The sequence below is a fragment of the Artibeus jamaicensis genome, unplaced genomic scaffold, assembly GCF_021234435.1.
Source record: "Artibeus jamaicensis isolate MK-2021 breed Jamaican fruit bat unplaced genomic scaffold, CSHL_Jam_final scaffold_2172, whole genome shotgun sequence".
NCBI lineage: Eukaryota > Metazoa > Chordata > Mammalia > Chiroptera > Phyllostomidae > Artibeus > Artibeus jamaicensis.
In genome coordinates, this window is record NW_026522031.1 from 1,852,718 (window position 1) to 1,874,403 (window position 21,686).

Consider the following 21,686-nt stretch of genomic DNA (forward strand, 5'->3'; position numbering starts at 1 on the left):
CCTCAGTTTTCCCATCTCTCAAAGGGGGTGTGTGTGAATAGTAGGCTCTGTCTCATAGGGTTTCTGAGGACTTTTTAAGACTAGCATAGCAGTCACTGAGCTTAATGCCTGAAGACAATGAACAGTAAATGTTCCCTCTTACTCCCCCAATCGAAGGTGTGATGTCAAAGCCGAAGAGACTAGCCTGGTGGGTTAGCAAAAGATCTGGAGTCCCATCTCCGATATCCCAGCCTTTCCCGTTCTTAGCTCCTTCTCGTTGAGCAAGTTAACTTACCTCTTAGCGACCCTCCTTTATCTCTAAAAATAAGCTTAAAAAATAAATCTACAATAACTAACCCAGATGACTGAGAAGGTTCAATGTAAGGTTACATTGTAAGGCTTCATTGTAAGGTTACAACGAAGGTTCAGTGTAAGTCCATGTAAAACCCTGACCCCTGTGCTCACACTGCAGTTAATACTCGATAGTAACAAAAGGTGTCCGAGATACTCCAGGTTTTAAGAGTATGCTTAAGACATGAAAATTAAAATGTTCCCAATCCTATTTCACCATGAATGCCCACTCAGATGCTGCATACTATATCCTAAGGTTCCATAAGCAGTTATTCACAAACCCTTAAATCTGCCTTTCTGCATTTTTTTGCCTTGAGAAAGTGAAAATCTGCTCCCCTGATAGACCACATTGTGCCTAAGAGACACAAACCAGGAAGGTGACAAACCTGTCAGAAAACAATGTTTCTCCCAAGGCCACGCCAAGGCTGCAAAATGACTAACAATGCTTTCTTCTGAGCAATTAGAGCTTTTCTTGCTTTGTCTCTCCCTCCTACCTCCACAAGACTCCCAGTTCCTAAACTGCGCCCCCACCTCCTGACAGAACCTACCCCAGAGCTGGCCTTCTCTTCCCCCAGGACCACCCAGCCCGAGCTTCAACCCCCAAAGAAAGACCCCTTTTCCAAGACACCTCCCATTCCTCTCCTTCACGGTTTCCCCTGCTTCCGCCAGTTAACTTTTCTCTTGGACTGCCGGTGTCTTTCTGGTAGCCTGTTAGGTATTACCAGTCAAGTAATAATTTTTTTAATGGGGAGAGGAAAAATTAGCACTTTAAACTTTCATGTTAAGAAAAGGGGACACTTAAAACCGGAAACAACTCTTCTTGCTAGTTATGGCTTCTCTCTCTTTGCCGTTGCCCGCAGCGCGAACAGCAGCCCCCTCGGTGCTGTTCTAAAAGATCAGAGTCTCAAAGACCCGCCTGGGCCCGAAATCCAGAAATAATCCAGACCTGGTCCTAAAATGGAGGGAGGAAGGAACCCAAAGCTGTCCCCAAACTCTTCGGTAAATCCCAGGGCCGAGAGACCCAAGAGTCTGATAACTCTGGGATTATCAGTTTGTTAAGGGAACCTACATACCAAGCTGGTTTGGAAAGGAGGCAGATGCCCGGGGGATCCTCTGTGCCACGTGGAAGGCGGCTGAAGAGGTGTGGAAAGGGAAGGATGGCTGGGGGATCCGGGTTGTGACCTGCCCCATTTAAGCGGACAAAGCCTTACCTGGTCGCCTGGGGCAGGGCTGTGGGCCGTTCCAGGAACCGGCGTGCGCCTGGGGGCAGGGGAGGGTGGGGTCCAATCTGTTCTGGCCTGGATCTAGCTTGAGGGCCCAGCAGCTATGAGGCCACTGAACAGCAGGCCCACACGGGCCCAACCGAGCAGAGTTCAGAATTTTAGATCTTCTGTCCTTCAAGCCTGTCACTGCTCCAGTCAGAGTCCTCCGAGGAGGGGCAGGGATCTTTGCCTGTTTTGTTCAGGCCGAGGACTAAACAGGGAGTGGTGCGGAAAGTCACTTTATAGGGAGACCTACCTGGGCAGATCCTGGTGGGTAGTCACAGCCAGGCCTGTAACTCCGTTAGTGAAAGATTTCTACGTCCGCTCTACCCACTGTTCTCATGCATCTAAATTAACACATTTTTGAATTACTGGAAGTAATACCCCCGAAGGTGTAAGCACCCTCAAGAGAGCACATAATCTTGTTAACTCCTGTAACCCAATCTCACCTTGCGGCCTCCCCCCCTTCCGGTCCTCTTCCTTTTGTTCCCCCCCTAATTCCAAGTGCGTAAACTCTCATTCTCCAGAGCATCTGAGGTTTCGGTTCCTGGCAACTGTTGTCAGGTTTCCTCAAATAAATCCTTACAACATTCTGTGCACATTTGAACGTTCTAGGTTGACATGATGTATCCCAAGCCCCCAGAAGAGTGTCTGCTGCACAGTGTATGCCCGATAATATCTGGGCAATGAACGAAACGAATTATCTGATGTTGAGAAATTGACTATGCCTTGGCTTCCCACCCGTACCAGCAGGAATAATGGTGTTTTGTATGATAGCGAAACACGCTAAACAATCACCTCTGTTTTAGATGACAGAAGTTCAGCTCAAGGGCAATCCATGCATTTCTTCATTCACAAACATGCGTGGACAAAAGGGAGCCACGTGTGAAACCCGACAGGCTCCGGGGAGGCTGCGTGGTGGGCCTTACAAACTCAGAGACCAAAGGTAAGCACAAAGGATGGTCTGAAATGAAAACTTTCTAACTAAAAGCAGTTCCTGGCGGTATTTTTCCCTAATAAAAGGCCACCTTTCCCTTAATTAAGCCTGTCTATTGTCTTTGGAAAGTCAAGGTAACCTCCCTCTTTTCAGACCCTTCCGGGCACAACAAGGACACCAGAGCGGAGGCCACAAATCCTCTCACTGTTGTTATGTTAATTGTCGAGTGTAACGACCCTTCACCCACCTGTGTAGCAGAAGTTTGTGCCCATCATTTTACCTTTTATCCAATTCCAGATGTTCCCCCCTCCCTTTGCTTACTCCCGCCTCCCTAATCTATGACCCGGGGATTTCAGGTAAAGCCTCTCACGCCTTCACAGATTGTAACGTCTAAGAGAAGGTGCAGAACCGCCATTTTCCACAGCATCTCTTCCCTCCATGGAGGTTTTGCTCCCCAGCAATTGTCGTCAGTTTGGTTCAAATAAACTCACATTCTCTACAGCTTTGAATGTTTCTTACCTCGACGCTATAAAAACCTCGCATTTTGTACAACTTGCACGTCCTTCTCATTGCTAAGTGCGATGCTGCGCGATTCCTGAATTGGCTTGAAGCCAATTGCCTCGTCAAATGTACTGGTTTTTTAGCAGGTGTGACGTCCTGATTTCCCCAGGTGGTGCCCAGTTGTCCCACACCATTTATTGAACAGCTCACCCCGTCTCTGGTTTGAGAGGCCCCAACCTCAGGGCATGTTATGTTCTCACACTTGGGTCTGTTTGCCAGCATCCTGCTTTGTTCTCTTCACAAAATCCTAGTAACCGTACTGTTATGGAAGGTATATCATATGTTAGGACTATGTTACTTTTCTTTTTCAGGGATGGGCTCATTTATTTACTTCTACGTGTGCACTTTAGAATGTGATTATCTAACTTTTAAAACCCTGTTCTATTTTTATCATGATTCATTTCTGGAAGGAACCATGCCCTTCAGCCCACCCCAGTCAGCCCCTTCTCAGCCTTGAGAGCAGCGCCAGGCTCAGAGAAAAGGGTGAAAATAATTCATCCAAGTAGTTGAATGACCAGATGAACCAACAGGCAGATGCAGGAATGATAAACAAATCAACAGGGCCTTATCCCAGCTCCCCACCCATTGAAAAGGAGAGGAACTAGGGTTTTAGGAAAAGCATTAAAAAAAATTTTTTTTTTTCAGCCTTTCCACCCCTAAGGCTTTGTGCGGACCCAGGAGGTTTGCAGAGTCACGGCGTCCCCCTAGGGAGAGGCAAAAAGGACAAAGACTTTCCAACTTCGGTTCCTTTCCTGCCCCGCCCCCCACCTTGGGGCTGAAATCAACAGGTAATCTTCAAAAGTACAGGAAGGGCCTGGGGCCACCTGTGCTTAGGAAAAAGATAAACCAGATTCTTCGAGAAGAACTCAGAGTAATCATTTACAGTACTGAGAAGTCCTAGAAAATTCTTCTCTGTTTTAGCTTTTTCTTGATGTTTTTGTGGCTTAGAAGTTGCAAATGAAACTACCCATGTTTACACCCTGCTGTGTCTGCCCAGCTATTTGATAGAAAGCTTGACGGCACCGTGTGGTGGGGTGTGCGTGCGTGCGTGCGTGCGCGCGTGCGCACGTGTTTGTGTTGGTCACTGGAGCAAAGGCTACTCCAACTCTTCTGCTCTCCGGGCCAGGGAGCCTGGAGGGCAGCCGGATGTCCATAGCAATCACCCGTTTCAATATAGTTCTTGGGCCCCGAGAAGTGGACGCTGAGAACAGATTACGAATCGCCCAGCCTTAACCTGGTTAAAATACAGGTTTTGTGGTTGTTTGTCTTTTTCAGAAAAAGCCTCTTCCAGGTATGGTCTTATCAGGCTGCAGTTTTAGGGGACGATGGCCTCAGCAGATGCGTTCCATTCGTGTGTTCATTTAGATACTGTCATCAGGGCAGGCCTTTCTAAGGTTGTAAATGGAAAAGATGCCAGAGTTCAGGCTGCCTGTCACTACCATCCCAATAAGCAGAGACAGGGATTGAATCTTTATGGGCACTTTATTAGATGGCTGGCGATCTGAGAAGATGGCGGGTTCATACCCTAACAGACCATCTTGTCTTGTCTTTTCAGGCCAAAGTTTTCATAGCAGGGAATAAACAAGGTGTGGTGAGAGGTTCTGAAATTCAGGGAGGAGTTAATTGGATTAAAAAACAACAACTCCAGCATTCTCGCCCTGGGAGGTGGTCTTTAAGCTGTGCCTCTGGCCTGGGCTTTGTCTGTGTCCTGGGTGGTGGTCATCTCACCCTGGAGTACAATGGCTCAGATACCATCTTGAGTTACTTGCAGTCTTCCTGAGCAATTAAGGTGGGGCTGCTTATAGTCTCCTGGAGTCAAGGTGGGTCATACCTTCAGTTCCGGGAACAAAAGCTTTTACATACATTGATTACTAAGCTTATTAGCTATCACTCAAACTAAAATTTTCCAACTCTTAAGTTCCCTATCCAGCTGACTTTTGAACAGAGACCGAAATGAGTCAAAAGAATTCACCCTGTGAAAACCTAAGGGAGCTCTGGCCTGCCTGGGTGGCTGAGCTGCTTGGAGCATGTCTTCGATGCCCAGTCAGGACGCATACCTAGGTTGCAGGTTCACTCCATGGTCCGGGGCAGTACGGAAGGCAACTGATTGATGTTTCTCTGCCACACTGATCTCTCTCTGTGTCTCAAATCAATGGAGGATTAAAAACACACACACACACACACACACACACACACACACACACACACACACACACACATCTAAGGGACTAGTGTACAGGATGCAGGGAACAGCAAGTGAAGAGGCCCTGAGATGGGGCCCTGCGCCGGGCCACCCAGGACCCTCTCAGCGTAGCTGCAGCCGGCTGAGCCAGCCTGAGGTGGTCAGACTCAGGGCAGGCTGCCCGGAGGGCCTTGGGGAGACACACACCACCGCCGTTCCCAGCATGCTTTGGGGGTTTACTGGGTCTGACTGTACCAGCGGGCAGAAGTTACTAACCCCTGGCGACCCAGCGAGCACCCTGGGGCGGCTGCTGGAAGGGAAGAAGCAAGGGTGTCATGAGTGAGGGGGAGGGGCAGTGTTCGACCCCCTTTCACTGTGGGACAGTCACAAGTGCAGACGGTCAAACTCTCGGGCTGCGTCTGCTCCTGACTTCATACTCCTCAGGGGACTTGAATCCCAAGGCCCCCAGCGGTGCATTCTAGATTTGATCTTTTTCAGAGGGCAGGGAAAAAAAGACTTTTCTACTGGCTTGGGTTGAATAACCAGGGCCTGCAAATTAAATGACAAAAGACAGATTAACAGGAGAAAGAGGTTCACTTCCTATGTGATAAGAGGGGTCATCGGGAGAAGTAGCTGGTCGTCAGATGGGTAAAGTTAAAGGCCGATACACCCATCTCTGCAGGAGCAAGGGAGGGGGCAGAAATAGCTTCTCTGGGGAAAAAATAGGTTTCTCTTGGAAAAACAGATGGGTTTTCAGGAGGACAGATGGCAGAGGAGAAAGTCGGTGATAGTGTTTGTCTGAGTAGGTGGAGAGGCCTTTCCCGAGGGCCAACGGGATTCGCAGTGACCTTCACTTTGCAGTTGTTGCTTTTAGTCTCACAAGGGAAGCTCTGAAAAGGCTTTTTTCCTGCATCGGTGGAATCTCAGAAGTTTTCAGTTTAGAAGAATCTTTTTGTCAGTTCTGGGGCTCCAAGGGAGTCCCCGCATTATCTAACCTGTATCTCGCTTCTAGTGCTCACTTCCTAAAAAATAAAATCGCACGTGTACCGTATTTTGCCACGTAATAATGCGCACCCACCTTTTTGGCCCAAACTTTAAGGAAATAGATTTTTCATTTTAGTTAATTAATTAATTATTATTTAGAAACAAAACTCATTATCGTATTCCAGGGTCTTCTTTTGCACACAGCTTTTGTTATTTTCTGGAGTTACACTTTTAATGCATAAGCATAAATGAAAGAATTAAAAACATTTATAGAGATATGGAATTAGTACTACCCACGCATAATGCACATTCTCATATTTTAATTTCTTAATTTATTTTTAGAGAGAGGAGAAGGGAAGGGGAAAGAAAGGGATAGGAACCTGGCCTGCAACCCAGGTATGTGCCCCTGGCTGGGAATTGAACCAGCGGCCCTCTGATTCGCAGGCCCACACTCAATCCACTGAGCTACAGCAGCCAGGACACACATCCTTATTGTTCCCTAAAGAATTTGGGGGCTGGGTGTGCGCTGATACGCGGCAAAATATGGAAATTGAGGATGAAGCCAATGTTTCTGGGTGGGGTGGGGTGGGGGAAGGGGGTAACAACTGCACTTATAGGTCCTAATAAGGCTGAGGTCTGAGCTCCCAGAACTCACCCCCAGGAGCACAACCAGACGCCCTGCCCCTCCCCCTCGGCCACCATTGGCTCTCACAGCACAAGCGCAGCTCCCCGATCACTACCGCCCCCCACAGGAGCCACCAGCAAGGCCGGGAGCTTACCAGTGGCTCCCCCGCCCGCTCTCCCCACAGTCCACCTGTGTCCACGTGCCGGCCTCTTTGGTTCTGAAACCCATCCCACAGCTGCCTGCCCCTCCTCTCCTCCCCTCCACTGTCATTCTCCAAGCCAAGACACTGTCATTTCTGGCAGGACTATTGCAGGGGCCTCGTGGTTGGCCTGGGGGCACGAACTCTGGCCCCTTCCTTTCTGTTCTCCGCATTGTGGCCAGTGATAAGAATCTGCTTCCCTCTTTCTCTTGCTTAAGACTTTTTCATAATCTCTGCTTATTTACAGAATAGGTGTACAAGTTCTTCACGTGTTCTACAGGGCCTCACAAAGTTCAGCCCCGTTGTGAACTGAATTGTTCCCCTTCCTTGGTTCGCAATTCATATGTTAAAACCCTCACCTCAGGACCTCAGGATGCGACCGTATCTGGAGAGGGAGCCTCAAAAGAAGTAATTAGGGTTGAAAGAAGCCCTGGAGGCGGCCCCTCATCCCATGTGACCGGCATCCTCATAGGAGGAGACTGGGCCTGGCCAGGCGGCGCAGATGGAACGTTGTCCCTACACCACAAGGTTGCGGGTTTGACTCACAGTCAGAGCACAGACCCAGACTGTAGGTTCAGTTCCCTGTTGGGGCCGACACCAGAGGCAACCAGACACTGTTTTTGTTTTTTTTTTTAACATTTTATTTATTTATTTTTAGAGGGGAAGGGGGAAGGAGAGAGGGAGAGAAACATCAATGTATGGTTGCCTTTCGTGCGTCCCCTGCTGGGAACTGGCCTGCAGGGAACCTGCCTGCAACCCAGGCATGTGCCCTGACTGGGAATCGAACTGCGATCGTGTGGTTCCCAGGCCCGCGCTCAGTCCACTGAGCTACACCAGCCAGGGCCAGTCACTGTTTTTAACATTGATGTTTCTTTCTCTCTGTCTCTCACTCCCACCCCCTTCCTCTCCCTCTAGAAATAATAAATAAATATTCTCAGGTGAGGATTAAAAAAAAAGAAGCAGCAGCAGCCCTGGCTGGTGTGGCTCAGTGGATTGAGCCCTGGCCTGTGAACCAAAGGGTCACCTGTTCGATTCCCAGTCAGGGCACATGTCTGGGTTGGGGGCCAGGTCCCCATTAAGGGCTGCACGAGAGAAAACCACACATTGATGTTTCCCTCTCTCTCCCTCCCTTGCCCTCTGTCTAAAATCTTTAAAAAGAAGAAGAGAAGGAGATTAGGAAGCAGACATGCAGAGGGGAGAGCTGAGGACACAGGGAGAAGACGTCCGTCTGTAAGCCAAGAAGAGAGTCCTCTGAAGCAGTACGTGTCTGTGGTTTCAGCTGCCTAGTCTGCGACACTTGCTATGGCAGCCAGCTCAGACTGACACTGGCCCCTGCGTATTCCTCCAGCTCTAGGTCTTGACAAAGTCCCCTTTTCTCAGTTTCTAGAATTTGTGTTGCTCCCCCCCAGCATGTGGCTACCTTCCAACCCTTCTCTCCCTTGCCCATTCCCATGCAGAAGCCAAGCACAGCTGGCTTTCCCAGCATCCCTTGCAGCAAAGTGTGGCCACTTAATCAGCTCTGGCCAATGAGCTGTGAGGGAAGGCCCACGGGGAGACTTCAGGGAGAGGTCCCCTGGATTTCCTGGGTAAGAGGCAGGCTCCTGCTTGCTCCTTCCTGCTTCTTGCCTCTGAAAACCGTCCTGCTGTCTGGAGCTGCACTGATAAGAGTTAAAGCTGGAGAACAAGAAGAAAGGCCCAGAAGAGGGAGGTGCAGAGGGAGCGGAAGGAGCCTGGCTTCTCTGTGGCAGCGTGGAGCAGTCTGACCAGCAGCTACCACCGGCATCCTCCTTGTTGTGTAAAGAAAATAAACCCAATTGGGTTTGAGCCACAGTCAATCAGATTTGCTGTCTCTTGGAGCCAAAAGCATTTTGGCTAAAATCCGACTCAAGGCTTTGCACATGCTGTTCCCTCTTTCTGAAATGCTCTTCCTCCTCCCCAATCTTCAGATCTCAGCTTAAGTGCCACTTTCTTGGGGAAGCCTTCTCTAGACTCCTGGCCAAGTCCGATCCCTTCTGATCCGCTCTCTCACTCCGATTCCCCATTTTTCCTAACACCTGTCATGTGGCGGCAACACTGTTTGTTTGTGTGTGATTCTTCAACTGTCTTTTCCCCCCTCCATAAGCTCTCGAGAGCAGGGAGCGTGTTTATATTTGTTCACTGTCATACCTCCAGTATCTCTCACACTCTATATTTGTAGGGTGAATGAATGAATGAATGAATGTCAAAAAGACCCAATTCCGAGGTGTGCACGCATTCAGATTAGAGTAGAATCATGCCTGGTGCCTGGTACATCACTGCGGTTCAACAAACATAGGTCTAAGGAGTGGACGAATACATGGGTAGGCAACACGAGATGGAAGGAGGAGCAGAATCTGTGCTCCAGGTGCTTAGGAACTAATGGAAGGAGCAGACCCAAAGCGGGGTGTGTTAGGGGAACGTGCCGTGGTCACGGCCTCTGCTGGGGATGACGGGAGCTCAGAGAAGCCTCAAGGCTGGACTGACTGGGGGTGAAGGTAGCAAGGGAGGTGTAACAGGACCTGAGTTTCAAGTGAGCTGAGCTAGCGCTGTGTCCTCGTCACAGATTGCAGAACACAGGCGTTGCCCTGAGGGCCGGGTGATGGAGGAGGGGGCGGGGTGGCGGCAGTTCTATTCGTTGTTGGAGCATGAAGTCTTGGGCAGAAAGGGACAGGGTGCAGCCAGCGGGGGAGCAGAGGGAAGGGACCTGGAGGGGTTCCACGGTCCTGCAGGCCCCAGGGAGCCCCTGGAAGGTTTGGGGCCAGTGGGGGACGGGCACAGTAGGTCACACCGCATTCTAGCAGGGGAAGGAAGCTGGCTCCGGACCCTGGGGCAGCCAGCTCTGACACTGTTACCTGCCCTTCTGACAGGGCCGCTTCCGGGTCCCGGGCAGTTTCTACACGACAGCTGTTCTGGAAAACGAATCAGCCCTATCAGCAGAGCCAGGGAAACATGTCCTGACCCCTGACCGGGGGCTCTGGCACCTTCCCCGCAGTTCCTCTATCCCAAGCCAGCTCATAATGCCAGGTACCTTTCATATAAAAAATAACGATGACAATAATAATAACACATAAAAAGTAAACACAAGGACTCTCCTGTCCTCTGGTGCTCCAAGCCCACACCCTCAGGGCCTTTTCCTACACGCCACCCACCCCCCCATACCTCCCAGGCAAGGTGCCTACATCCAGGTCTTCTCAGACCCCATAATGGCTCTGCCTTCTTCCTGTGCTGTTGGCGCCCGTCACCTGACCGCGACTTACATCTTTGCTTTGGAACTCTTACTCTGATCAGGGTGTCAGGGGCAATCGTCTTTCGAGCCCAGGACTCCCCCAGAAAATGCCATTTGTCGCCAGATCCTGCCCCATTTGTAATGGACAAGACACACACAGTGGAGAGTGCCTGCAGGGAAGCCCTGGCCGGCAAGAGCCTTGCCCTGGGGGGGCCTGGGGGGGGGCATCAGGAAGGCGGACCTCACCTCCAAGACAAGACCCAGCGCCAGGCAGGGCATTCAGCTACCAAACAAGGAGGTGTATGAGCTATAAATAGCTGTTCAGACAAGCTGGGGCCTGCCCTGACCTCAGGAGCCACGGGGACAATTGCTCACTCTGTCCCCCCCTCCTCCCCAGCCTCCCCGTCTAGCCCAGGCTCCAGCGGCTGCTCCCTCTCCCATCTGCCCAGGCCCACCTGCCACTGAAGGCCCTGGGACTGGGCCCTGACTGGGATTCTAGACCGCACTTCCTGGGTCAGAAGGGACCTCTCCCTGTTTTACAGGCTGGTGACAGAGGGCAGGCACTGAGGACACAAGCCCCAGGAATCTGGAGTGGTGATCTGGAGTGGTGACTGAAACAAATCCCTTCCCCCCGGGGCAGGCTGGACATTATCGACTTGCCAGTCACGCAGCAGGATAGCTCTGTCTCTTCTTTCATTTAAAAAAAAATATTTAGAGAGAATGGAGGAGAGAGGGAGAGAAACATCGGTGTGTGAGAGATTCACTGGCCAGTTGCCACTCACACCCCCCCAACACCCCCTACTGGGGACCTGGCCCACAACCCAGGTATGTGCCCTGACTGAGCATTGAACCAGCGACCTCTTGGTTTGCAGGCAGGAGCTCAATCCACCGAGACACACCAGCCAGGGCTCTTTCCTTTCTTGGTATGTGTGTACAAACAGAAAAACAGAAGAGCTCACAAAACCAATGTGCGTAGTCAGATTGAAGGGGACCGGGATATGCCACCCCAAAATATGCCAGTTAGGCATAGAGGTTATTTGGAGCTGAAGGCAGCTGAGAATCAGCGGGGCAGTGAGGGCTCTCTGGCTCCGCCCCTCCCCCTGCTAGAAGCAGGGCACGGGCTCCCTGGTGAAGGTGGCCCCTCCCTCCCACCAGGAGGAGGAGAGTGACTCCACCCTTGGAGATGGAGAGCCAGCATCTGGAGGAGGCGTCTGCACGGCCCACAGCGACTGGCTCCGCCCTCTCTCTCGGTGGGGCCTCTCACATGTTTCCTGCTCACTTCCCCACCCCACTATCGGTCCTCCACACCCAAACCCCCTTTCCTTTGTTCAAATCATCTGTGGGCCCTGGCCTTTTAGTAACATTTGAAAACTTGAGATACTGTTTACATACAAGGATATGCACAGCGCTTAGGGGGTGCTCAGTGAATTTTGACAACCATACACACCCACGTGATCACCACGCAAGTCAGGACCCAGAAGAGTCCCCTCCCGCCCAGCATGTCCCTTTGTTGAGCTCTCCCAGTTATTCTCTCATTCCAACACCACAGTCACTTTCTGAAGTGTGTTGCCGCACGTTAGTTTTATCCGTGTGGGGGCAGGATTTTTACATAAGAGGAAGGGTTCAGTAGGCATTGTTGTGTGTCTGGCTTCCTTCACTCAACAGTGAGGTTCTCGGGAGGTGGTATTCCATTGTGCGAATACGCCACAATTTGCCTGTCCACTCCTCTCCCTGGATGAAGTTCTTTTTTACTAGATTCAAATGTATTAATTAGTCTTTGGCTTTGTAGTTTGCCCTTTTTATTTGTTAAAGACTTTACTTACTTGCTTTTAGAGAGAGGGGAAGAGAGGGAGAAAGTGAGGGAGAGAAACATTCACATGCAAGAGAAACACTGACTGGCTGCCTCTCATGCGCCCCCTGCTGGGGACCGGGCCCTCAACCCAGGCATGTGCCCTGACTGGGAATTGAACAGGTGACCTTTCAGTTCGCAGGCCGCCACTCAGCCAACCCTCTGAGCTACACCGGCAGGGTGATACATTGTTTTTCAATGCACGCTGATGCGACAGAGGTCACAATACCATCAATCAAAACTGTTTCAAATGAAGTCAGAGACAAGGAGGCACTGCTAGCACCACTGAACGGACAAAACGGGACCGACGTTTTGTGCGACCAATATTCCAACCATTGCCATGGTCTGAGGCCAGGGCCCAGCTTCTTCCCTTTCTATACAGGAAGCCCCACTTCCCAGGTGACTGTGATTCAGGGACACTCTGAAGCTGCTTCAGAACAGATCCCTGTTCTCTCAGCACTAAAACCAAAACCACACCCCGGGCCTCCTGTCCCTTGGCCCTGCAGGTCTTCGGGACCCGTGGAAGCCTCTCTCCCCGAAGTGTGCCCTGGCCTTCCCTTCCCTGCAGGGCACACACGAGGCCCTCGCCTAGCCACAGCCACACGGGCCAGCGTGGGTCTGAACTGGGAAAACGCCTGACCAGAGACTCGGACTTGCTCCTTCCTCTCTCAGGAGGACGGGGGCCATGTTGGTCTCCTTCACGGAGGACGCTCCGTGGCCGTGAGACTGGCAGGGGCTGCATATTCTCGGAGGACTTGACCCCGGGAGCCCGAAGGAGGGGAAGGCTGAGTTCTGGGGCAGGGCAGGGGGGGCGGCAGCGAGTTGGCTGGCCCGCCTGGGGCCCATTTAGAGAGAGGAGAGCAGAGAGAGGCGAGACCAGGTTGTAGCCAAGTCCAGTCTGGCCACTCACACAGCACATGGTCCTAAGCCTCCATCTGTCATTTCTAAACCTCGGAGGAAAGGTGCTAAAGAATCTCTTCACCAGGCCCTGGCTGGTGTAGCTCAGTGGATTGAATGCAGGCTTGTGAACGAACCAAAGCATCACTGGTTTGATTCCCAGTCAGGGCACATGCCTGGGTTGCAGGCCAGGTCCCCAATATGGGATGTGCTAGAGGCAACCACACATTGAGTTTCTCCCTCCCTTCCCCATTTCTCTAAAATAAATAAAATCTAAAAAAAAAAGAAATTCTTAAAAAAAAAATCCCTTCATTATTTTTCTAGACTAGTCCTGAAATGGTAAAAAAAAAAACAAAAAAAAAAACAGTTTAAGAGGAATATATATAATTATAGGCTTAGTAGGAAATAGTTTAAGGATCAATATGTATGGGGTGGAAGAAGTTGGCATCTATCCTATAGAAATACATGCGCGAATCACTTCATAACTGATATAAGTGTCTGGCCCTACGCTGCACACTGAAACTAATCTAAAATAATACTGAGTATCAACTGTAATTGGGAAAAAAAATCTCTATGAAAAGAGCCATATTTCAACAGTATTTAAAAGACCACTTTAGTTTTTAATACTTAATAAAAAGTCATATTAAACTTAAAAAAAGAAAGAGCTCTGGCTGGTGTGGCTCCGTAGATTGAGTGCTGGCCTGTGAACTGAAAGGTTGCCGGTTCGATTCCCAGTCAGGGCACATGCCTGGGTTATGGGCCAAGTCCCCAGCTTTGGGTACGTGAGAGGCAACTGTTGGATGTATCTCTCGCACATCAATGATTCTCTCCCTTTCATTCTCCCTTCCTTCCCTTCTCTCTAAAAATAAGTAAGAGCTAAAAAAAAAAATACATGTGTGAATGTTAAATGCCCAAAGTTAACATCACTGCACTAGACTAGAAATGCATTTCGGTATTATTGCTGGGGGGGGGGCTGTGGGACCAGATACACAACATAACATGCTTCATTTAAACCATTTGGAAGGACACGGGTTTGATGGAATTAAGTATATTCACACGGACGTGCAAACAGCACTGAATTTTGTCTTCCCTTCCCCTCCCCCTCCCCTCCCCCCCTTTTTTTCCTCCCCCTCCTCCTCCTCCTTCTTCAGCAATATTCTGACAAGGCTGAAGGTGCCGGGCGGTGAAGGACCGGCTTGGTACAGCATGGCCCTTACCCCACTTGCCCCCAGGGGGTCAATGTCCCATCTCGGGATAAGGGGCAGCCCTTGGCTTCACTCTGCTTTCTCAGCTCCCAGCTCCTCAAGGAGCAGGGGCTCTGCTGGCCTCAAGGGGTCTCTGGTTGCCAGAACCAAGAGTATGGGGGGTTGCCCTGCTGCTGGGAAGCACACTGACCCTCCTCACCGTGAGCCCCCCGGTGGCTGCCCTGGCTTGGGCACAGGGCTGCTTTCCCCTATCTGTTCCTGCCCAGAACTTATCGGTGCTTCCCTGAGACCACATAAACGAAGGTGGGGAGGGGAGAAAGCAGCTTCTGCCAGAGAGAGAGAGAACTGAGCTAAACCCCAGGCGCAGGGACTCTGGGCTTGGGCTGCTGGCCCGGCCCTGCCAGCTGGTCTGCTGGCCTCCTGCCTGGGGGCTTGTCCCATCCTGCTGCCACCCCGAACCCCACTGGAAAAGCCCCGCCACACCCATCCAGGGGCCTGGTGAGACACGGAAGGTCGGGTCTGTGTGAATCTCGATCTCTCTGCCAGAAAAACAACTGGGTCCATGTTCCGCCCAGGAGGGTAAGGCAATCAATCAGTGGTTTTGTAGGACAGCCTGTTGTGAGGCTTGGTGGCAGGGTTCGACCGTGGGATCTCAGAATCAACGGCTGGGGTGGGGAGGGGTAGCGACTGTCAACAGAGGAGGCAAGAGGGGTAGGTAAGGAGCCCAGGGTTGATCAAGGTGAGCCTGTTTACTCTCTGGCCTGGGGCAGGGGAAGCTGGCGCCAGGCCTCCGAGATTGCAGCCAGAAGGTTAGAAGTTGGCAGCCGAGCCCCACCCGAGGGCTGGGTGAGGACGAGGTGTGGTCCCTGGACACGCCAGGGGAGTGAAGTTAATTGGCCCTGACAGGTGCCAGCAGTTAAATGGCTCATCTCACTTGCCTGGCACTTTTCGTACCAACCTTTGGTTAGTCCCTCCCCTGCTCCCCCAAACCCGCTCTGACCTCAGCTCCCCTCAACTCCTGTGAACTCTGCGCTGAGCCCACCAGACTCGCCCTCAGCTGCGCTCACCCCTGGAGCAATCTCTTCTCAGGGCTTTAGGGGGCCTAACCTGTACTGGCCTTGGGTTTGCTTTCAAAACGCACAAGGTAACTAAGGAAACGTTAAAAACAAACAACTGAATTCACTAGGTTTGAGCTGCTCAAATGACCGTGGCCTTTCTGTGGCCCCTTGCAAGCTGATACGCATTTTACTTACGTTTTCAGTCTTCAACTCATTTTAGAAGCTCTTGGGTATTGCTGAACTCAGGACTTGCTTTGCATACAAAAGTCTAATATCTAAAGCTTGGCCCTAACATCACTCTCTACCAATTCAACTTAAGGGAGAATTCGCATGTCTGAGGGGAAGGAGGTCGGTCTCAGAGTCCTACCAATGTTCTGAGACTTTTAGGGAACTTCCTGCCAGTCAAGGGTTCTAGCACCAGATGAGTGGAGGCAGATCCCGAGAACCTGCTTTTCAAACGAGTGTCGCAGGCCAAGCCGATCGCCACCTGGGGAGCGTGGGGTTCTCTCCCAGAGGGGCAGCTGGAGGGCAATGGGCAGAGCTGAGAAAGCAGGCGGCTGTCCTTCCAACTCTGGGTGGGAACCTGAAGTGGTGCAGCCCCTGGGAAAAGTTTAATGGCTCCTCAGAATTTTAAATGTAGAAATGGTCACAGGATGCGGCAAGCCCTCTCCCAGGTATACAACCAAAGACGCTGAGAACAGGGAAATGCACAGGCACATCGAAAACCCCTGTGCTTCCCGGTGAGCAGGAGCACAGTGACGCACAGTGACGCGCAGTGACGCACAGTGACGCACGCCTCTGCCCGCACACACGTCCTTCAGGGAGGACGTTGTGTGACTGGGGCTGCAGGTCGTGGGTACTCTCTGGGCAGGCGCGAGGTCTGCGCCGCCACGTCCTGGTTCTCGGCGCAAACACAGGAGGCTCCGGGACCTGCCCCGACGGTGAGCAGGCATCAATCACAAAGGCACGTTTCCCTCTTGCCTCTCTGACCCTCCCCAGCCTGCTCCATCACCTTGCAAGTTGTGGACAATTTGTTAGTGGACTTAAACACTCGCAGAGTAGATAGGAGGGACCTGGAAGGCGAGGGGCGGGGCCTCCAGGTCCGAGGACGTTCGGCTTCCTGACCCGGCTGCTGGTTACACGGCCGCGGCCCCTCGTGCAAGCTTGCCAGCCTCTGGACTCACAACCTGGGCACTTTATTTTCTTTTTTTTAAAAAAACTAATTTCTAAAAAAGATTACTTATTTTAGAGGGGAAGGGAAGGAGAGAGGGAGAGAAACATTGTGTGGTTGCCTCTTGTGTGCCCCCTGCTGGGAACTGGCCCGCAACCCAGGCATGTGCCCTGACTGGGAATTGAACCACGATACTGTGGTTCGAAGGCCCACGCTCAATCCATTGAGCTACACCAGGGCCTGAGCACTTTCTGTGTGTATGTTAAAGTGAGTAACGTTGTAGTGCGGTGAAGTGCGCTGTAATGAAGTGAAACACATCGTGCTTCACGCGAGCGCTAAAGTGAGATGGAGCCAAAGGACTGGGGTGTCGGTACACAGATGCTTCCCCAATGTTCTTGTTTGTTTATTTTTAGACAGAGGGGAAGGGAGGGAGAAAGAGGAGACAAACATCAATGCGTGGTTGCCTCTCATATGCCCCCAACTGGGGACCTGGCCTGCAACCCAGGCCTGTGCCCTGACTGGGAATCGAACCACCACCCTTTGGTTCAGAGGCTGGTGCTCAATCCACTGAGCTGCACCAGCCAGGGCTCAATGCTCTTTGTGAGGGATTGGTAAAGTAACTTTCAGTGTATCTATAAAACATACAACCATTAGAAATATCAATAAAATGTATATTTATTCACTTGGAGGTGTTAAGTAAACAATATAACATAAAATAAGTTAGAAAAGAAAGTATATTCTAAAATATTAAAAGTGACCATCTCTGGGCAGAATATCCATATTAATAAAATTAACTAATCTGAGGAGCTTGTCAGGTACAGATTTCTGAGCCCCCACACTCAGAGACCCCACCCCCCTTCCCCCCAAACCCCTGACCACACCCACACACACCCACCCAGGCAGTTCCTTGGGCTCCTTTGTGAAGCTGATGAGAGCGACGCACCCTCCCCCCAGACACCGAGTCTGGGTATGGCTTGGAGAGAGGGTCCTCGAGGCGGGTGGGCTGCGGTGGTGGCCCGGTGGCCTGTGCCACCCACAGTCTCCCCCTGCCACCCCGAGGGGTCCCTGGCAGGAAGGCAAGCTGCACATCTAGTGAAGCGGTCCCCAGATTCTGATGCTCTCTCGCTTACACGGATCACAAAGGCCCCTCCGTTAATCCACATACCATCTCATTTCTGCTGATTGGCCCCAAAACAAGATGGGCACATTTCACACAGGGTGGGAATAGGGTCAGAGGTGGCTCTACGATACTTTATGCACATAAACTTTGGGACCCTAAGAACACCTTATTAACAGGCCTTACGACTTCCTCTTTTTGTGTGTGCCTCAAAAGTCACGGGTGGCTAGGGCAGTGCACGGGGCGCGGCTTCTAAGAGAAAAGAAGCCGCTCAAGAAGTCAGGTCGGTAGGGAGGAGTTGGTGGCGCAACAATGGCCTCCGCCAGCAGGTGGCAGCACTGGCCACTGTGACAGCGCAGCTCATCCTGGAGGCCAAAATCCTTGGAGCCCTGATCCGACTCCTGCACAGAAGGGCCATCCTTTCCCCACAGGGCTCTCTGCTCTGGGACCTGAGGGTCTAGGGCCTGTAAGGGTCCCCAGACCCCTCGCCCTGACACCTCATCTGTCCCCAGTTTGGCCCAGAGGTAGGCTGACGGGCAGGATGAGCCAGGGAAAGATCACACAGGGAAGGATAGTTTTCTTAGCTCTGGCATCCAAAAAAACAAAAACAAAACAAAAAAAAAAAACCCCGAACGTATTTCTTTCACTTAATATCTAATATTAAAAAAAAAATCCCAAACCCAACGACTGAAACAACCCATCTGAGTGCGGAGGCGCGCTCGGTCTCAGTCCCCTTTTCGGAGCCACGCTCAAGGGCCCCACCACCTGGCACCCTGGGGCTGGGGCCCGGCCCGCTCAGCAGCGGCCGGAATCCACCCTGGCCCTTACCCAGCACACCTGGGACAACTGAGGACCCAAGGTTTCCGAAAGGCCACCAGGACTGTTTTTAAAACATGTGGATGCTCTCGGAGGAAGTTTTCCTTCATGTCTGGGCTGAGGGTTATTTCTTGTGGAGAAACTTCATTTTATTGCCTAAAAAGAGAAAATGAGAACATTTCAGCAGGCAGATGAAGGAGGCTGAGGAATTACACCCGGCCCCTCTCACTCCCACGGAGGCGTGGACAGCAGTGGCCTCCCACGCACCCTGGGCCCTGCCTGGCACTGCCCCCAAGGAAAAGGGCTCGTCCTCAGACTTGGGGAGCTCTGAGAGGGACAGCCCTGGCTGTCAGGGCTGCAGACACTGCTTCTGAAATGGTGACACAGGCATCTCTAGACACTACGTCTCCGAGAAGCCGAGTGAGGAGCAAGCTCCCGGCAGCCTGGAGGACAGGTGGCCCGTCCTGGGCAGCGACCTGCGCATCCCGTGGGAGGGACAAGCAGGCCCTCACCGCCTCGGGCCTCGTCACTGGGCCCGCGCCCGTGGTCCAGTTGTTTCACTTCTTCTTCTTTGCCCTCCTTTTTCTAGCAAGGCCCTTGTTACCAGTGAAACTGGGGTCCTTGTCGTTCTTACGTGTCCACTCTCAGGGACACTGGGAGGCTGGGCCAGCTCTCTACTGCTACACACCCCAGTCCATGTCCACTCCTCGTGCTTCCCGAGCTCAGTGCCCGGGCAGCCTCGGGCATGGGGGTGCTGGCAGAGAAAGAAGGTAGCCAGACGGCCTGCGGCCCGGAACAGCTGGGAGGGGCCTTGGTGGCCTCTGCTGACACTTTGAGGTCAGGTGGTTTGACAGGAGGTTAAAATGCTGAGTTAGCCTGTGCGGCACAGGCCAGAGAGCTCTGCACGACTCAGGGTCTGGCTCCAGGGGAGGGGACTGGCCACGAGCCCATGGAGCAGAGGCCATCGGCGATGGGCATCTTGGACCAGCGGCCTTACCTAGTCCCTTCAGGAACTTGTTGACACCACTGTGTTCTCCACTGGGGAGTGTTTCCAGGTACTCCTGGGCTCGGACCTCAAACAGACCTGCTGGCGGGAGAGAGCCCAGCCGTTAGAGCGCCTTCGTCTGGCCCTCCTAAACACACCCTCTTCCTCTCTGCTCCGGGAAGGGGGCCCTGCTTCTGAGATGGGCTGCTCTGTAAACATGCTCTGAGACATGAGGTTTGTAAGAGTTTTTATGACCCTTATAATTGCCTAACTTTGTAGAATACACTGTCTTTGGAACACCGTAAAGCCAGCTCCTACACAAAATCCTGTTTTTATTCAACAAACACCTTCCCAGTATCCGCAGTGTGCCAGGCACGTGGTCAAGGTGAACGGGGTGGCCCGGGCTCTCGGGAACTCCCGGACTTTCCCTCTCCCTCGAGTTCTCCAGTGAGAGTGACCCCGGCCCCGTGGGGCAGCTCCCGGGCGTCCGTTTGCCATCGGCGGGCATCGGGGGGGCTGGGCGGCCGCCTCTGCGGCACCTCCGCTCTCACCCCTCGGCCTGCACCTCCGCCCTCCGCCTTCCTGGCACACAGGCAGCCTACCACGCTGCTCTGGAAGCTTCTGCCTGGACCTCTCCATCAGACAGTGATCTGTACGGAGACACGGACGTGTGCCCAGCAGGCCGTCTGTTAAAGGACCCTTTCATCGGATGTTTCGTGGCTCATTCTCTGCTCAGTTTTCTCTCGTCTCTGCAGATGCCACGCCTCAGAATGGCCCGAGGTGTGCCGGGCCTCTGTCTTTACTTTGCAAAGCGCTCTGGGAATGGTTTGCTTCCTTTACTCAGTCCCTGCGATCCCAGCATCAGAGGACACGGAGGCAGGGGCCCAGCTGCCCCCTCAGACCCTCCCTGGCCACTGCGTGGCCACTCCTCAGGGGTGAGCATCCAGCCCCTGCTCCGGTCTGAGTCCCCTCTGTGATGGCCTTCACTAACATCTCTCGTTTTCAGATTCCCAAAAGGGCTTAAATGATGTGAGAAGGAGATGGGAATGATGCCGTTCTCTTTTCTCCCACCTTCCCTGCCTCTGTCCCTGGAAGTGTGATGGAGCCCAGCCGACAGGGAGGAGGGGAAGGTTGGGGAGAAAGGAACTCCAAGCAGAGAGAGAACAGGACAGGAATGGACGGCCCACAAGCGCCCGGGCTGGGGGATGGCCCCACTCGTCCACCTCCACCATGCAGCCGGCTGGGCATCAGCGGGCACTCCTGCAGAGCGCAGGGTGGGGGCCACCCCCCCTCCGTCCCACCCGGCCACTTCCAGCCTGCTGCATGGTGGGGGGGGGGCAAGAAGGGAGGGCAGAAGGGATGGGAAGAGGCCCGAGGAAAGGGACGGAGGGGCCCCAGAGAGAGGAAGGGACTTGTGCCCACACAGTCTCACTGAGTTGGAAAGGGTGCAAGGAGAGGAGCACTGGCCACCTGAACCTTGGAAGTGCTTCTGGGAGAGGCGGTGACAGGGAAGAGAGGGCCCCGGGAGACAGGCGTCAGGACGGTTTTCAGCAGCTCCGGGGGCAAAAGTGAACGTGCTCTGGAGGTGGCCACACAGCTGCTCTTGTCTGTCTGCGCCCCCGGGGCCCTGGGGCCAATCTCCTGGCTCATCAGCCACTGGGGCTGGGCCCCCCAGCCGTCTCAGCCCCAGCAGGAAGGCGCCCCCTAACCTTTGGCGTCCTGCCGCCGCAGCTCCCGCTCCTGGATGAAGCCCCGGAACATCTGGGTCTCCATGAAAACCTCCAGGAAGCGGCGCAGGCTCTTGGAGGACACGGCCTTGCGGAAGGCCTCGCGCTGCAGGGCCCTCTCCTCGCGCTCGCCCGCCGTCAGGAACAAGGAGTAGTGGCCCACGGTCTCCACGAAGAAGCGGACGAAGGCTTCAGACACCACCTCGTTCAAGGGGCTGGACTCAGGGCCTGAGCAGAGGGGGACGGGCCAGGGAGGAAGGCTTAGAGCCTCTGAGACGAGCAGATCAGTGACACCAGCACCTTCTAGCTCTGCTGACGGCAAACCGTAAGGCTCCATAAAAAGGTTGCCCTGAGTTATGAAGTCGTTTCTTTCCCCCTTTAAACAGAGAGTGGAGGGCCGACACGGGGAGGTGGGGGAACCTTCCGCACAGCGCACTGCTACGAGACCCAGATGGGTGGGTCGGGCGCCGGTTTCTCTCCTCTCGCGTCCCTCCCGCCCATTTCCCCACGCGACCCACTGCCCAGTGGGGCCATGGC

General features: G+C 52.9%; 1 protein-coding gene across 4 annotated transcripts in view; it reads right to left on the reverse strand.

Annotated features, from left to right (window-relative positions):
• Positions 1 to 17,161: 17,161 nt before the first annotated feature.
• The window catches only part of DENND2A (DENN domain containing 2A), a 90,093-nt gene continuing 85,568 nt past the window's right edge, over positions 17,162 to 21,686 (reverse strand). For 3 of the 4 annotated variants that reach the window (XM_053656620.1, XM_053656619.1, XM_053656617.1), the window contains 3 exons: positions 21,132 to 21,377; positions 19,435 to 19,524; positions 17,162 to 18,593 (listed from right to left, as the gene is read on the reverse strand). In XM_053656620.1, the coding sequence (XP_053512595.1) occupies positions 18,562 to 18,593; positions 19,435 to 19,524; positions 21,132 to 21,377 (368 nt within the window). In that variant the 3' untranslated portion in view covers positions 17,162 to 18,561. The remainder of the gene's footprint in view (positions 18,594 to 19,434; positions 19,525 to 21,131; positions 21,378 to 21,686) is intronic. The other variant, XM_053656618.1, reaches the window with a different exon arrangement.